A 14,452-nucleotide genomic window follows, 5' to 3' on the forward strand; every position below is an offset into this window, starting at 1 on the left:
TCACGCGATTTCACACGGGGGACAACTTTTCGTGAAGTTTGGTGAGTTTTTGAATATGGGAAGTCGTCCAAAGAGCCGCGTAAAGTGGCGGAAAAATAATAATGAAGAAATCCACGAAATACAATAGGCCTTCGCAGCGCTGTCGCTGCTCGGGCCTAATAATAATAAGAAGAAAAAGAATATTAGGAATTCCACGAAATACAATAGGCCTTCGCAGCGCTGTCGCTGCTCGGGCCTAAATATTTTCAAAGACCTGTTCTGAGTTGCGGACCTCCAAGTTGGCTTCTCTTTTTTCTGATAGAACAACGTTCTCTGATTTTAAACCTTAGTCATGAAATAATCCTCAGACTAAACTAAAGATTAATGCTTTTATCTCTTTGGGAGAATTCACATTTCTGATAAAGTCTTCTGTAAATGAAGAGTGCAGCTGATATCCTTAAACTGGTCTTGATACTTATATTATGGTGATTCTGTTTTGTTTTATCTTGTTTAGATAATTTTTTTTATTTTTAGCATGTAACTTGGTAATGGTGTGCCAGCTTGACTCCCTTGGGGAAGAGGAAAAAAAGAAAGAGAGACGTTAATATCAAGGAACTTCCTGGTTCAATAAAAACGAAACTTTCTTTCATCAAATCAGTTGTCAAGTTTTTAATTTCAAATAATTTAGTTCCTCTCTCCAGTTCAGAGAAGGAACATTCTTGAAACTTTTTGCATGCTAAGAGTTTAATCCAGTATTTGTGGATGAAGAGACTAATTGTATTCCCTGACCAGTTTTCAGGAGTGTTTCCAAGCCACTTAGGATTTTCAGAATACATTCATGTTTAAGACATTGTCACTCGAGGCTGAAAAACAGCTATTTGATACTGGTTTTCAGATATGTGTACACATTCCAAAAATCCTTTAATGATAATATAGATTATGCAGATTTTTTAGTATTTTTAACCTCAGAAATGGTGTCTATTTAGTCTCAGTCTCTCCGTCACTCTGTCTGGGACTCTTTGTTCAACCACTCATGTTACTGACTTGTTAGTTAAGATGTTAGGTACAATTTCACACTGCTCTTGCAGTTTTTATTTTAGTCCTTTCTTAATGTATTGTGGGCACAAAAGAATTCATAAGCATGCCCATAAAAATAAAGAATATAAAAATGCTGTCACTGGAATCATATCTTTGTTGTATTTACCACCTAAAAATGAGTTTTGAATGATTCAAAATATATTTTCGTTACAGTTTATGTACTTTTTGGAAAATTGTATACTAGATCCCATTTTGAATCAGCTAACAAATGTTTTCATCAGCATTGTTTTTTTAGGAAAACAAACCAGTCTTCCGCCTAATTTTACCAAATATTAGGATTGGACAAATACAAAATAACCTGCCAATCTTCTAAAAGCAACAGAAAATCCAGTGCCCTAGGACCTAACATCAGCTAAACCACCATCAAAGCAACAGCGTCCTACTTTCACTCTAAAATGGAAAAAAAAAAAAGAGCTCCCTGCCAACTAAACATCTGCAGCTCAACCACACCTGCCACCACACTGACACCAAAAAATGAACTTGTAAATGAAACCGTGTCAGAGGTGTTAGACTGAACTTGTTACAATATTTCATACTGGTTTACCAGATAATGGAGTCCTGTATGGTGGGTGCTCCTATGCGTGAGTTATATTAGGAACTACGATTTGATGAGTTTTGATGAAGTATCAGCAAACAACAAAAACAAGCCCTCTCATGCTCTGTGCAGGAGGAGGCTTTTCTTTTTCCAAGACTGACCATAGAGAGCTTGTGATGAATGAATCCTTGCCGTCAACGGGTGGCGCTGCTCGTGGTCTTTGTGGAGGACAACAACTGGTCTGGCCAGCAGGGAACTTTGGTAGAACAGAGCTGGGGAGAGAAAACAGGAAAACCTGTTTGTAACCTGATCTTTATCGACAAAAGCTGAAAATCAAAACAAGTTTACCTGCATTAAACTCTGAACAACTTAAACAATGTTACAGTCTTACAGGATGTTGCTTTACAGTCACTGTAAACGGAGCATTCATTTGCCTTTGGTACTTCAATTTGATATAACAGGAAAAAAAGCAATGATTTGGTCCTCATGTCCTAAATATGTTCATATAACTTGAAATCAACAATACCATGGGAGCACATTTAACCAACGTTAAGCCAAAATACCGAAGCAGTGACTGGAAACATAAAGACCACCCCATAATTCAACAATGTGTAGAACCATTTGTTGTCACATTTAATTGAAGTAATCATCTTCGGCCCTCTGTATGATTTATTCAGTCTCTCATAAGACTGTGGAGGAGGTCTTTTAGTTTATTAAAACACCATGTCCCTCTATGCTCAGCTCTCTGAAGGTCCCACCACAGCATTTCAACCAGGTTGACGACTGGACTTTAACTGGACCATTGCGTACGGGTAAAGATGTCTACTTTGGTGTCATCTGTCTGAAGGACATCGTTCCAGAAGTCTTGTGGTTTGTTCAGATGCAGCTCAGCATAAACATGCTGCCATGTTGTCTTTAGGCAAAAGTTGCTTTCACCTGGCAACCCTTCTAAACAAGTCATACCTCTTCAGTCTTTATCTGTCAAAAAATGTAACACTTCTCATGCTGAGTGTGTAGAGTCTGAGATGAACTGCTGTTACTTATTTATTCATTCTTTAAACAAATTGTCAGAGTAATATACAGTTTGACCTTTCAAATGAACTCACTCACTAGAGGGCTGGAAGTTGTTTGTCTTTTGTGAATTATCTTTCACAATACAGCACTCCAAACAGTTTGAAAATGACCCCTCCCAGATTGATGGGCATCAACAGTTGCTGAGGTCATTGCTGATGTTTTCCCACCTTGGCATTGTGTTAACACACACCTGTATGCTCCAGAGCAGCAAACTGACTTAAACTACTGCTTTTACAGCAGTATCGACGCTGGTGATAATCAGTTAATCACGACATTTGATCAGTAGCACCTGGCTGCTGCTGACTTCCCAAACTTATATTAAAGCAGAAAGAATGAAGTTAGTTTTCCACACAACTTTTCTGCATCTTGGTTTTTTGTTTGGTAAATAATTGGGAAAACAGTGAACACTGTTTATCTTAAGTTTTATTTATCTAATTTTACAACTTGGTAAAAACCATGTGGTTTTTTTTTTTTCTGCTTTGGTACAGAAAACCTAAAGAGCTGTGTAATGTACTACTCACCGCGACTGGATCATGTCTCAAACTCAAAACTATAGAGGAAACAGATCCTCCTTTCTTCTGTGACTGCTGTGTAAAGCTAATTAAAACATGCCTATGTGCCTCATCATGTTGCTCTGTTTCATGGAAATGCCTTTTCCACTTTTAACACAAATATAACTACATTTTCATCCTTTTGTCAGGACTGTTTCAAGAAGTGACTTAACACAAATCTTTACAAAGATAATTCAAGTGCAAGCTATCAGCAATGCCAAACTAAAACGTAATTGCAATAAGATATATGTACTGATGTTCCCTCTTATTTCTAAATCAATCATTCGCTAATTCGCGACCATATTTACATCTTTAATGGGAGTCATTATGTAAAGCAGGGGTCTCCAATCCTGGTCCTCGAGGGCCACTATCCTGCATGTGTTACTTCTTTCCCTGCTCCAACACACCTGATTCAGTGGTTAAATGACCTCTTCGTGTTCTGCAGAAGTCTGTTAATTACCCATTGATCCAAACCAGGTGTGTTGAAACAGAGAAACAAGTAACATATGCAGGATACTGGCTCTCGAGGACCAGGATTGGAGATCTCTGATATAAAGGTCATGTCTTCACTGTGAAAGTTTTTTTTCCTCCTTTTACAACATAATATTTTAAACTTTCTGTGCGGACCGATATGTTAACTAACTTCTACTTAACATTTAATATAATAATAACTGTAGTTACTTCACATACACCCTCCTACTTGTTTCTCTTCACCTAAAGCCTGGATTTGTAAACAGAAGACGGTCTTTATTTCCCGGTAACACCGCCCGTGCTCCAACTTCCTTCTCTTTCACAGTTTTTCTAACAGTCTGCTGCGCTTTCATGAGCACACATGTTCAGAAAAAGAGCAGTTCTCACGTTTTACTCCTCTGCGACACACAGAACTCAGCCTGACGATGGCAGCCATGTTGATCAATCCCGCAAGGTCATCGCCATTACCCGGAAGTAGTTGTACTGTCGTCAGTGCTACAAAGATGTTAAATATTCAAGAAGATGATCTGTAGTTCAAATCATAGACACAAAGATGTCTGTGTCTATGGTTCAAATAATGTCTGCCGGGGTGTTCAGTGGTTCTCAAACAGAGGCTCAAAATGTACCACTGAAGAAATTTATGTATCGTCTTTATACAAGTTAGATCAGATAATTAGCCACCATACTGTAACTGAACTGTGATGTAAAGTTAAAAAGCAAACATAGAGAAAAATTTGCAAGAAAATTACAAACTTGGCTCCAGTCGGAAATCATTCAAAAGAAAAGTGCAGTGAAGAATATCTTGAGGACCTATGTGGAAACTGTAATAAATGCTAATACCAATGTGCTAGTGGCTATTTAAGCATTGTCAGTGAAGTCTCTATTGAATCTGCGAGCAACAAAAAGTGCAAAACAGTGAGGAACTTTGATTAATTCCCACTTTCCCTAATTTTCCCTAAATTCCCTAATTTAGATTTGTATTTGGACAGAAGAAGAATCAAGGCTTTACTGAGCTGTGACTGTTAGAGAATAGTTGGAGACGCAAAATTGCGAGAAACAATGCAAACCGTCACTTGGAAACACACTCAGTTGGTTTATGACATGTTTGCGTACACACACAACTGCAAATAAATTCCAATATTCGCATGACATTACTCACATTCAAATGCTTTTTGGTGCAATTTAGTCACAAAGTGTCTTAATAATGTCTTAATTTGATTGCAGTTTATTCTTTTTTTTTAATCTCCAATCAAGCACAAATTGGTTTCAGAGGTTTCCACAGCCTTTATAAAGTTGTCACGCATTTCTTGCACTTTCTGTCCTATAGAAACTAAATCTTGTGAGGGTTTGACATGGGTTCCAGGTGCCTGGAATGACTCTGGGATTATTTTGAGAGAAAATTTGAGAACCACTGGTGTAGTTTATTGTAAACAGTCGGTAAGCAGTGATTCTGCAGGGGTGAACTGGTCTTAGGGCACAATATTTTCTGCTAAAAGGAAAAATTCTGTACAAAATGTTATTATTGAATTTAGAAGGAATGACCTTCTATCAACAGTAAACACTTCAAATAAGAATCAAATAAATTTGAAAAATTGTTTCTCTCCCTTCTCGACCCTCAGCACTTCCAGACATACGTCTGGACAAAAGTTTCCACAAACAGCCTTTTCCAGCTTAACACAAAGTCACAGCGCACTGTTCGACTTGCCCCGACTAAAAACAGAACTCACTGTAACGTATGCCATGACTGATTTTGAGGGGAAAAGTCCAGTGGATCTCCTTGATTTTCTTAGGATCAAAGAACTGAGTGAGAGTATGAGACAGCTTTACGCACTGGCTTGTTTGGCTGTGACAATCCCTGTGTCCACTGCTTCTGTTGAGCGCTTATTCTCAGCCTTAAAGCGAATTAAAACATACGCAAGAAAGACAACTGGACAGACGCGGCTTTCAGCATTGGCCTTCATGGATTTATTGTTGGAACTGAAACACACAGACAAACTGTACAACCAAGTCATTGAGGTCTTTTTGAGGAAAGAAAGGAGAATGGATTTTGTGTTGAAATAAGTGTTCTGGGGGACACAGTCGTTTTGGTGAGTGCAAACATTATATTTATTTTATTCTATTTTATTTAGTTTTGACAGTAGCATACCAGATATGTTTTAACTGCTGATGCGGGTTTGTTGATTTTTAAAATGCGCCAGATAATAGCCCATTTTCTTACACAACTGAGGTGATGCAATGCCTAGTAGTGCTTAAGTGTGTTTTTAACTACTCTCCAGTCCTGGTGTTATAAATGCTGGCATAATGAAAGGTACTTATTGACTAAGTTGGACATCACTGAAGGCCTAAGTGTGAAATGCGACGCCTGCCACTGCAAAGCAAGTTTCAAAGAGAGCAATATTTTTAAAGGAATTGAAAAGACCTCATTGTGTTTCTATGGGGAAAATGTAAATAAAGGTGAATCTTTTTAAAAGTATAATAGTTACAAAACCCAAAAGTCATGGCATCCATCGCCTGCATCTGATCGTTTGGATAATATTTTCCTTCACTCAAGCTTCGAGTGAAGCCATCTTTCAGACATAGATTATGTTTTTAAACGTAACGTCTCGCGTCACGCTCAGTGTGCTGATTTGTAACGTAGACGGACGCAACTCGCCAGTGTTTGAGGCGCATCCCTATGACTTGTAGATCAGCGCACTTCGTGCCGCCGCCGCAGCGCTTCCTCGCAGTGATTGGTGAAGGACACTCGGGCCGCCTGTTACCGGCTTCTTGCGGTCAATTTGTGGCTGTTCAGTCGGAGACAAATGGACAACTTCGACCAACTCAGCACATCGGAGAAAGCCGAAGCGACGGAGCTCCAGAAGATGATCGCGATAGAGCAGCAGAAGGCGCAGTTTCAGGCACAGGTTCGTTTGGATCTAAAGACCTGCATGTTTCCCATGACGGTTTGCGGCGGTCAGGCCACATGTCTGCAGCCTATCTCCTCTGGTGACAGGACTCTCTGAAAACTGGACACCTGAGGGGTTTCATCATCTGTGGACACTTTCACGAGAACCTAACTGATACAACAAAAAATAGATGGTCTGGTTTGAGAATGGCAATTAAGAATGAAGAGATGTTTACATTTATTTCATACAGTTAGAATAAACGGAAAATATTAAGACTTTGTGTGGCCCAGCTAATTTAATTTCATGAGGATTGATGAATCATTCCAGGTGGGATTTTGTCCCTTCTTGTCTCCAAGCATCTTAAAGTGTGTGACAGATCGGGCTGATTGAAGGCAGCATGTTGATCTCTGCTGCACCTGTTTACCAGCTTTTGATGTGTGTTCCAGGTGCACAACTTCACTGATGTTTGCTGGGACAAGTGTGTGGACAGTCCAGGCTCCAAGCTGGACTACCGGACAGAGACGTGCCTGGTGAACTGTGTGGAGAGATTCATTGATACGACCCTGAGCATCACCAACCGCTTCACCCAGATGGTGCAAAAAGGAGCCCATTGATGAAGGACCTCAAGGGGACTGAGCTTCAACAGAAATAGTTTTTTTTTTAAATCCATCTGATTGTTGGGAAAGGAGGACTGTGTGCTTTGTCTGATAGAGATTTTGGATAATTGTGAAAAAAAGCTGTGTTTCTGGATGGGAGTTTTAAAGTCTAAGGGAGTATGAGTAGACTGTATGTTGCCCAGTGGGAGGTCTTTGCTGATCATGAGAAGTCAGGGAAAAACCACAGAATCAAATGTTCTGAAAGAAGTCCTTAGAAAGTATTAAAATCTTTAAAAATTGTTCAGATTTTTTGTGAGTCATCATTTATAAACTGTATATTTTGGTACTCAAAAAGCTCATTTTTAGCATAGCTACTTAAAAAAATGACAATTAGCAAAACTGACACATTATTTCAAAAGCTAATTACCTGAGTGTATTTCTGAGAAGAAGACATTAATGTGTGTTAAATAATCAATCCATTCATTTTCTGCTTATCTATTCCCTAGGTTGAAATAATTTAATAGTATTTTACTGCTAAATAGTAATTGCTGATATAATTAACTACAGTTTGTTACCAGCTGATTGTCCACTATGAAGTCTAAAGGCATCCCTCATTCCTTTATACTTTGATTCCAAGCTGCCAGATTCAACAATAAGGATTGTTTGTTTGTTGATCCACTTAATTCTTTAATTGGATTTTAGGCTCTTTGTTCCCGGCATCCCGTCACAAAAATGTAATTTCTTCCCATTTCTTCAGTTGAATCTATGAAAAATACCCAAGAAAACACAGTTTGACGGAAACTCTTTAAACACCCTAGGGTGATTTCATAAGAGCTGTTATCTGTAAACCTGGTGTACAACTCCATATCAGAAAATGTTGGGATGTTGTGTAAAAAAAAAAAACAAAACCATAATACAATGGTTTGCATTTCTCATATACTCATATTTTCTTCAAAATGGAACAGTTTAAAAATATGAAATGATGAAACTTAGAAATTCACTTCATTTAAAAAAAAAGGATCCTTTTGACTTTGATGGCAGTAACACATCTAAAAAAAAAAAAAAGACCAGAAAGAGGCAATAAAAGACTGTAGAAGTAAGTAGTATGAAAAAGAAACAGCTGGAGGAGGATTTTGCAATGAAATGTTAATTGGTAACATTTCAGAAGCAGGACTGGGTATAAAAAGAACATTTTAGAGATGCTAAAGCCCTAAGACGTAAAGATGGGCAGAGGTTCACCAGTCTATTAAAAAATATCTAAAAACTGAAACAATTTCAACCAAATTTGAGGCCAATATATCTAAAACTGGTTGAGTTCAAGCCATTTTTCTGTTGGCTAATGCTAATTAGCAGTAGTGGCCATTTTGAGTTGGATTGGATCCAAAGGTTAATCACTAATGTATCCTATGGCTCTAATGATTACTTAGAAAGTTTCATTAATGTCAGCCCAATGGTTCAGGAAATATTTTGATAACAGACAGAGTTGACTTCAAATAGTTAAAACAGTGATCTTGTGCAATCTGTTAGCACTCAGAATATGTGCTGGGCATCCCTCTCAGCTACTTTCTTACTAAACTTCAGAGTAATATTTGTAAAACTGACTGAGTTATAGTCATTTTTGTGTTTAAGGAGTACAGCTGGCTGCAGCAACCTTCTTGAATTGGGTTGTTGATATACATCCAAAAGTACTTTCCGCAAGGTTCATTGAAATTCATCCAGCAGTTTGTGAGATAGTTTGCTCACAGACAGAATGCACACAGACAAGAGCAGAATTGTCCATCTTTGCCTTTCAGCAAGGATAATAACAAAGAAAAACTATACAAGCAAAAGAGTTCCTGATACGTTTATTGGTTCACAATTGGAAAACATTTACAAGACTGATTTTGTACTAAATACAGTTTGAATAAAACCCTTTCATTAAAAGGTAGTGCCTTATTGTTTTATTTTTTTAAGTTCCAATTTAAAAAAAGAGATAAAATGTCTCTGGAATATAAAGTGGCAGAAATGAGGAAAACAATGACAAACATTAAGGGCATTGTTGGCTTTGAATCAATAAAATACAATAGTACATTTTACAGCATGTCTTTTCTCTTAGAAGTATTCAGAGTTGTGCTGAAATGATCCCACAGATAAATAATATTCCCATATCAAAAGAAAACACACCAGAGTGGAGAATGAGCCAATGATCATAATATCAGACAAACCTCACAAGAGTGAAATTTTGTAAACAAAAAACCCTACATAATTTCAAAAAAGGTTTGTAGGGTGTCAGTGCAGCTGCTATCCAAAAATCCCTACATAACTGTAGGAATCTACACTAAGAAAAAACGCTTACATTTTAACTGTTTAAGACAAGCAATGAGATCCATCACAAGAAAGGTTAAAGCTGATGCCAGTGGGTCATTATGGTAACCATGGTAACCCCACCCTTGCCTATTACTCCCTGACTGCCCTTAATGGAAGTCAGAAAGAAAAAGCCCGAACAGGCTGTTTCAACAGTATTTTATGTAGGAGATGTGACAAGTTAAAAACATCCGTCAATTCCTATTTTGAAGAGAAATATTTGAGCTAAAATATAATTGAAGCCAATCGAAGCTTGGGGGTGTAATCTCTGTATTCTGGGAGAAGCTGAGAGAAAACTGTAAATCATGTAGTAGTGAGAAACACACTGGGTTTTGATGTATAAATTGTACATGTACCTAAAAGAATCGTATGAGTAAGAAAAGTTTGCAAAAAAAGTTTTTTTTAGACATTTCAAAAATTAGAGTATGTGACATCAACTGTAAGTTTAACATTCTGTGGGAAAGTCTGTAAAAATTATAAAACTTAAACTGTGATTGTGTATGAATAAAAATATATCAAAAAGCCGCTTTATTCACGTAAAGTCTAACTTTCTGTGACCCGTTTATACTTTTAATGATGTTTCTGCTGTTAGTTATGTCTAAAATACTGAGCTCCAGAGAAGACTGGGTTTTCTCAAATGTTTCACCCAATTCTTATTGGTCTTCACTGTTTAATTTTTTACATTTTTTTTTTTTTGGCTAAATTTGTCTAGGATGTATAGCATACTTCTACCAAAAGTTATAGCACACTATTCCTGTTCAAACCACATGTTTTTGTATATGTTGAATGCTTTAGTTTGTTGAGCTACGGGACAAAGAATTTTGAGTACAACAGTAAAATGGTGTTTTAATGTTGAATGATTTAGCACCTCTGAAAAAATGAATAAACTACTGAGTGAAGTTGTTGATGTTTTTTGCTGCCCTGAGAGCAGACTTTATGGCAGTTTCAATCCACCCGTGTGGGGTTGCTGTGTGCTCCCCTGCAAAGTGAACCCGTCCCTGGCTCTGGAACAGTTCTTTGGCGTACTGCCCCTGGTAGGGAGTGAACAAGGCAAACGCTCCAAGACTGTATGGGTCCAAGCCCCACTTCTTCACCAACCCCCCTGTACACAGAGGCCTGATGTGCTCCCCGTGGATTTTCACCAAGTCCTCCAGAGCCACAGCCATGAGGTCCTCCTCACTCATTCCATGGAAAAGGGTGGAGTCATCGGAGCAGGTGTAGGACGCCAGGAGGGCCCCTGCAGCTGTGTCTGGGAAGCTGTGGCTGGGGTAGTAGATGAAACGAGAGGGTCGATCTGTGATGCTCTTCCCTCCTCTGATACCTTCTTTTTCCCAGAAACGCACCTTGAAGCTGAGCACCACCTTTGTGGAGCTGGCATAATGAACAGAGCGCAGCGCCTCCATCTTGTCCCCAGATAGAGGGGGCAGAAAGTCAATAAACAGGGTGGCCTTGGCTGTGGCAGTAACAAGGACATAGTCTACGGTTAAGTTCATCAAGGAGCCTGAATTATGCCAGTCCTCATAGGTTACCGTCACATTACCACTTCCTGTTTGGTTTATCAGCTTGACTTTGGAGTTGAGTAGGATGGTGGCATTTAACGCTTGATAGAAAGCCCTGGGAAGGTGGTCAAAACCATCTGTCACTTCAAAGTACCTGCAAAAAACACACTTAGTAAAACTTTTCAATACATAACCGAACTACACAATGAAATTTTCATAAATAGGTTTGGATCAAATAAATATATTTTACAGTCATCAGTTAAATGTTTTTGTTTTCACAGTTTGGGTTCTGTAAAATGTAAATTTTCTCCTCTTCATAGACGAAAAAAGAGTTAATTACACACTAAAATATTTATTTACACTTAGCAAAATGTTACACTAGAAAAAAAAACCCACCAGTTCAGATTTGCACAACCATAAGCACAATGTCAGCTTTACACTTTTTGCAAAACACGAGCACATTTCTCTGCTATGGACCCAGAAAGACATCATAATGTCACTTCCTGTCATTTCAAAGCTCCTAATTTTCAAATGAACCAAGTGGTGAAAACATCCTGCATACTTTGTGCAACTTTAACTATTCGTATATCCAAATATTCAGGTTGATCAGGAATAGTGTGCCGTTATTCAATTTTTGTAACTTTAATACCTTTGAATTATTTAAGTTTATTTATTAAAAGGTGCCTATAAAAATACACTGAGATATCTTCATTTCCTTTAAAAACATTGTCTTTGAAATCTAGTTAAGGATACTAGCTACATAATATTGTCTTCTTATGCTTCTTTTAGCTTTCAGCTACTGTCTTGCTAGTTTTAGTTTTTAGCTACTGTTTAGACACTTTTAGCTTTTTTTCACTGTTGTCCTCATTTAGTTATGTCTTTTACTATATTTAGTTTTTAGTTACTGTTTTGGTCATTTTAGATTTCAACTAAATCCCCCCCCCCCCTTTTTTTTCAAATGCTAGCTTTACCTACTGTGTTGCTAAAGTTACCTTTAAGCTATGGATTTACAACCAGCTACTGTTTGATCAATTTTAGCTGTCAGCTATTGTTTTGCTAATTTTAGATTTGTCTCCCGTTTTGCTCATTTTTGCTGTTAGCTATGTTTAGTTAATTTAAGCAAAGATTAGTTTTGCTAATCTTAGCTTTAAGCTACTGTTTGAATAATATTAGCTTTTAGCTACAGGTTTTGTCATTTTTGCTACAATTTTGCTAATTTTAACTTTTTGCTACAGTTTTGCTACTTCTAACTTTTAGCTACAGTTAGCTAATCTTAATTTTTAGCTACTGTTTGACTAATTTTAGCTTTTAGCTCCTATTTTGTTGATTAGCTTCTGTTCTCCTTGTTTTCTCTAGAAGCACTCAGAGAGAGCAAACGTCAGTAAAATCATAGGGTTATTAAAAAATTGTAGGATCTGAATTGTAATCTGAATCACTACCAAAATTTAATCACTTGTCTTTTGTGACAACACCAACATTTCTTGAAAATTTAATCAAAATCTGTTCAGTAATTCTTAAGTTATCTTGCAAACAGAGTAATCAACCAATACTACCCACAACATATCCTCATTAGTGGAGGTAATAATTCGGTTACACAGCACAATAGATTTCAGTAAAGTGATTCATCATTGTACATTTTCTCAGAAAATGCCATTTCTTTAGCCTTACTCTGTGTTGTCGTTGATGTCAGACTGTATGTACAGCATCTCTATCAGAGATGTGTAGAAGAGGCTGTTTTCATTCAAGATGTCACCAATCATCCTCTGAGCACCACGACTCAGGTTGCCTTCCTTCACCAAATATTCCTGTTAGCAGACAGATCACAGATTGAAGATATAGTCTCTGTATCATTTATCATTCTAAGAATAATGACAAAACTCTTACCTTTACTGTGTAGGAGTCATATTTATCCAACATGGCACTACAGCCGAGTGTCTTAAGGTCATCTCTGACCTGGGCACAGATTCCAATGTGTCAAACTAAATATTCATGGCATAAACAAAAACAACAGTTCTGAATGTGGGGGATAATTACAGACCTTCCAGAGCGTTTGACTAAAGAGCTCAGCAGCTGACTTTCCCCTCTCCTTGTCATTCAAGCTGTAGTTCAGAACACTGGGGTTGTTTTCCACAGAATAGGTTTTGTGCAGAAGTCCATTTACTAAATAGTAGGTGTTGATGTCATCTTGAATGAAGTGGTTCAGGGGAATTTGTAATATGGAGATAAGGGAAAGCAGAATCCTGTGAAGCAAATGTTTTGTATTAAACACATATTGTGCATGATGGAGAATTTACATTTGACATTGATCTTTATTTAAATGTGAATTTGTTTAATCCTTTTTCCACTTGAGCACATGACAACAACAATTTAAAAACACCAAGATGGTGTAGCTATGCATTCCCAACCCCTCAGTTGTCTGTGAGAATAAATTCTAAAAACATTTAAAATCTTGTTCAGAGCATTTATTTAAACAAAGGCTTACAAGGAGCTGTAGTGCACATGGAACTATTAGCATCAATATTTATCTGAATGAATGATGTTTTCTTCTGTAAAGGGCAAATACTGTATATCAATTGCACTTGCGCTCTATCCATATGGGAACATTTTTTTTTTTGTGAATATGGAAAAGTTTTTTGTTTATTGTTTCAAGTTTGTGTCCACAAGGAAATGGCCTTTTAGGAGCCCCAAAATGGTATTTACAAAAAAACCCAAACTCAGGTCCGTTCGCTGTTCGTGGACCTGAGCACGCGGTGGAGGCGTTTATACTTGGTGCCTATGTATGGCGTGATTTTTGTGCCACCAGGTTGAGCGCGCAGTGACACTGATTTGAGGGCACAGATCGCTCAACTCTGACAAACTGCTCACGCGCTCAACCTGGTGGCACAAAAATCACGCCATACACGGGACCTTTGCACAGGGGCGGGGACAGCACGATTGCGTCACTGTTGTACACAACAAATTCAAAAGTGTTAAATGTTTTGGTGTTAGCAGAATTTGTGCAAAAGCAGAGTTAATTTTACACTTATAGAGTCACATTTTGTTTATGTAACTCTGGGATGTATATTAATAGTAGTTAAAATCCAGTGTTAAAACAAAGTGTTTGCTTATCAAATCTGGAGGTGTTAAAATAGAATCAATTAATTCACTGACTCCGCCCCAGAATCACAGATTCCCACCGAAGCGAAGCGACAGAAGCCAAGTCATTTCAGGACTATTTACTTTCCACCTGTCGGAGTTATTTACTGCACTCGGTAAGTTATTTTTTGCTGAGATGGTTTATAACTATTATTTTGAGTTGAGTCAACCTGTATGAAAGACGCCACGTTCGCCACACGGCTCGGTGTTAGCATGTTTAGCTTAGCATGCCGAATGTTAGCGGAGTATAAGTATTGAAAATAATCGAGCCGGTGAACATTCAGTC

The 14,452-nt window shown here is 37.8% G+C and overlaps 3 protein-coding genes across 3 annotated transcripts in view; 1 reads left to right on the plus strand and 2 right to left on the minus strand.

Annotated features, from left to right (window-relative positions):
• sdhdb (succinate dehydrogenase complex, subunit D, integral membrane protein b) overlaps positions 1-4,194 on the minus strand; it is a 17,979-nt gene extending 13,785 nt beyond the window's left edge. Inside the window, exons 1-2 of the mRNA XM_017436021.3 lie at positions 4,096-4,194; positions 1,774-1,884 (exon numbers count right to left, since the gene is read on the minus strand). Coding sequence (XP_017291510.1) covers positions 1,774-1,884; positions 4,096-4,144 — 160 coding nt within the window. The 5' untranslated portion in view covers positions 4,145-4,194. The remainder of the gene's footprint in view (positions 1-1,773; positions 1,885-4,095) is intronic.
• A 2,213-nt stretch (positions 4,195-6,407) lies between these two features.
• timm8b (translocase of inner mitochondrial membrane 8 homolog B (yeast)) lies at positions 6,408-7,489 on the plus strand. The gene is made up of 2 exons (XM_017436022.3): positions 6,408-6,611; positions 7,040-7,489. Exons 1-2 carry the CDS (start codon positions 6,510-6,512, stop codon positions 7,205-7,207), a joined length of 270 nt encoding a protein of 89 aa, XP_017291511.1. The 5' UTR covers positions 6,408-6,509; the 3' UTR covers positions 7,208-7,489.
• Positions 7,490-10,194: 2,705 nt separating this feature from the next.
• il4i1 (interleukin 4 induced 1) overlaps positions 10,195-14,452 on the minus strand; it is a 7,981-nt gene continuing 3,723 nt past the window's right edge. The window contains exons 5-8 of the mRNA XM_025010532.2: positions 13,070-13,271; positions 12,916-12,984; positions 12,700-12,836; positions 10,195-11,185 (exon numbers count right to left, since the gene is read on the minus strand). Coding sequence (XP_024866300.1) covers positions 10,420-11,185; positions 12,700-12,836; positions 12,916-12,984; positions 13,070-13,271 — 1,174 coding nt within the window. The 3' untranslated portion in view covers positions 10,195-10,419. The remainder of the gene's footprint in view (positions 11,186-12,699; positions 12,837-12,915; positions 12,985-13,069; positions 13,272-14,452) is intronic.

This window comes from Kryptolebias marmoratus, linkage group LG2 (assembly GCF_001649575.2).
Source record: "Kryptolebias marmoratus isolate JLee-2015 linkage group LG2, ASM164957v2, whole genome shotgun sequence".
In the NCBI taxonomy this organism is placed as follows: domain Eukaryota; kingdom Metazoa; phylum Chordata; class Actinopteri; order Cyprinodontiformes; family Rivulidae; genus Kryptolebias; species Kryptolebias marmoratus.